At 43.0% G+C, this 2,500-nt stretch overlaps 1 protein-coding gene across 1 annotated transcript in view; it reads right to left on the bottom strand.

Annotated features, from left to right (window-relative positions):
• arhgap31 (Rho GTPase activating protein 31) overlaps nucleotides 1-2,500 on the bottom strand; it is a 51,582-nt gene that overhangs the window by 25,191 nt on the left and 23,891 nt on the right. The window contains exon 4 of the mRNA XM_063204174.1: nucleotides 1,430-1,512. Coding sequence (XP_063060244.1) covers nucleotides 1,430-1,512 — 83 coding nt within the window. The remainder of the gene's footprint in view (nucleotides 1-1,429; nucleotides 1,513-2,500) is intronic.

The raw sequence follows: 2,500 nt of genomic DNA, 5'->3' as shown, positions 1-2,500 counted from the left end.
GTGTGAGTCAGTTTAAAAATTTGTGTTAAAGCGATCAAGAAAAACTGTAACTGTTCACTTCCTCATCACATGGGCAAACTCTCTTCATACCGGTTTACAATCTGAAATCATCACCCCATAAGGACACACATTGCATGTGATATTGATGAAAACATGAGTGGATGCAGTGAGAAAACACATTTGTTTAGTTTTTGAACTCCAAAATATGTTATACAAGAGATCACTTTTATGTGGTTACCCAATATTTTACAATAAATAACTGCATTTTTTTACATGTCATAAAAATATGTAAAATATATTTTTTTGCCACACATCTGTGTACTCCGAGTCTAAAAACAATATTTCAGTATTTCACTACAGGAAAATACCCTCTTTAGTAAGTAGAACAGTGAAGAAAATAAGTTTCTACAGTGTGTCAAGTTGAGTATAGAGTTTTACCTTGTGCATATTAGTGTTCAATGGTTCATATAAGAGTGTATTAAAATGACTGCTTGTGTGTGTCATTTGAGAACAAAAAGACCTTTTTAGAAGAGAGTACATTGTTTTGAGACAAGACGTGCATTTTTAAGAGGTAGTGAGGAGTTTTGCCCGCTGTGTGTGAGGTATGGAGATTTGTGTGTAGAGTTTTGAGAATTCGAGAACTGATTCCGAAAATTGTGTGTAAGCAATCGAGAAAAACTGTAAAGTATGATCTCAAAATATTTGAATGGCAAGAATTCACACATAGATGATAGGACATCTTAACAGTCAATTCCAATATTAAAATGCAAAAAGTCAAAAATGGTGGATATAGCGTTTTGGAAAAGAGCTCTTCATATATAATACATATTAGGGGCGGGGTATATCACATGACATCACACAATAGGGGAGGGACATATAACATGAAATTCAACATTAGGGGTGGGGTTATCCCAAATAACCATACTGTATGAATTGCAAAGGTATAAGAGCACACTTAGTTAAAGGTGGTGTGTGTACTTAAAGTATGTAAGTGTTTGTGTGTGTGTGTGTGTGTTACCTGAAGTGTGTGTGTGTGTGTGTGTGTGTGTGTGTGTGTGTGTGTGTGTGTGTGTGTGTGTGTGTGTGTGTGTGTGTGTGTGTGTGTGTGTGTGTGTGTGTTACCTGAAGTGTGTGTGTGTGTCCGTGTGTTACCTGAAGTGTGTGTGTGTGTGTACCTGAAGAGTGTGTGTGTGTGTGTGTGTTACCTGAAGTGTGTGTGTGTGTGTACCTGAAGTGTGTGTGTGTGTGTACCTGAAGTGTGTGTGTGTGTGTGTGTGTGTGTGTGTGTGTACCTGAAGTGTGTGTGTGTGTGTGTGTGTGTGTGTGTGTGTGTGTGTGTGTGTGTGTGTGTGTGTGTGTGTGTGTGTGTGTGTGTGTGTGTGTGTGTGTGTGTGTTACCTGAAGTGTGTGTGTGTGTGTGTGTGTGTACCTGAAGTGTGCCTCTGGCAGTTCCTTGATGACTCCCTGGATGTGTCTCAGCTGTTCCCGCTCCCCCTTCACCGACACGGAGTCCTGAGAACACAACAACGGAACCAGAACCCTTATGGAACCACATGACGGAACCAGAACCCTTATGGAACCACATGACGGAACCAGAACCCTTATGGAACCACATGACGGAACCAGAACTCTTATGGAACTACACAATGGAACCAGAACCATTATTGAACCACATGACGGAACCAGAACCCTTATGGAACCACATGACGGAACCAGAACCCTTATGGAAACCACATGACGGAACCAGAATCCTTATGGAACCATTCTCATCCAGAACCCTCATGGAACCACAAGACAAAGCCAGCACCCTCACCTAGAAACACACAGCAGTACCATCTAGAATAGTGTTTCTCAACCTTTTTGAACAAGCCTCCAAATGCCCCCTTGACCTCATCATAAGCCTGACAGCGCCCCCTTAGTATTGTAAAAATTAAATGAACCAATTCCCGGCAACTAAGCACCGTCCCTCTCAGCTGTATCCTTGCGACGGAACGGTACCATGCTCAGGGTACCTCAGTCATGGAGGAGGATGAGGGAGAGCACTGCTTAATTACTCCCCCCGCCAATCTGGTAGGTCAGGAGTCGAACCAACAACCTTTGGAATACAAGTCTGACGCTCTAACCGCTTACCCGTGACTGCCCTGAGGTCAAGGAGGGGTTTGTTCAAAAAAGGTTGCGAGCCTCCCGCTGCTGTAGACATTACATGACCTCACATATCTCAGAGGCTTGTGGAGAGCTGCAGCATAAAGCTGTTTATTAGCGCTGGCAGCCGCTGGGTTTAGTAATTACAGCTCTGCTCTTGGTACTGCCGAGGGAGTGCGGCAATATACTGTATGTTTATTATTCAACTTAATGACTGTGGAGATGCTGTTGGAATCGGTGGGTTACAAATCCCACACTAGACTAAAAGGACATATGGGTGGTCTCTTACACCCTTGCAGATGACACACACACACACACACACACACACACACACACACACACACACACACACACACAC

Source organism: Engraulis encrasicolus, chromosome 7 (genome assembly GCF_034702125.1).
Source record: "Engraulis encrasicolus isolate BLACKSEA-1 chromosome 7, IST_EnEncr_1.0, whole genome shotgun sequence".
In the NCBI taxonomy this organism is placed as follows: domain Eukaryota; kingdom Metazoa; phylum Chordata; class Actinopteri; order Clupeiformes; family Engraulidae; genus Engraulis; species Engraulis encrasicolus.
The sequence above is the reverse complement of the archived record's forward strand: the minus strand, read 5'-3'. Positions and strand labels throughout refer to the sequence as shown.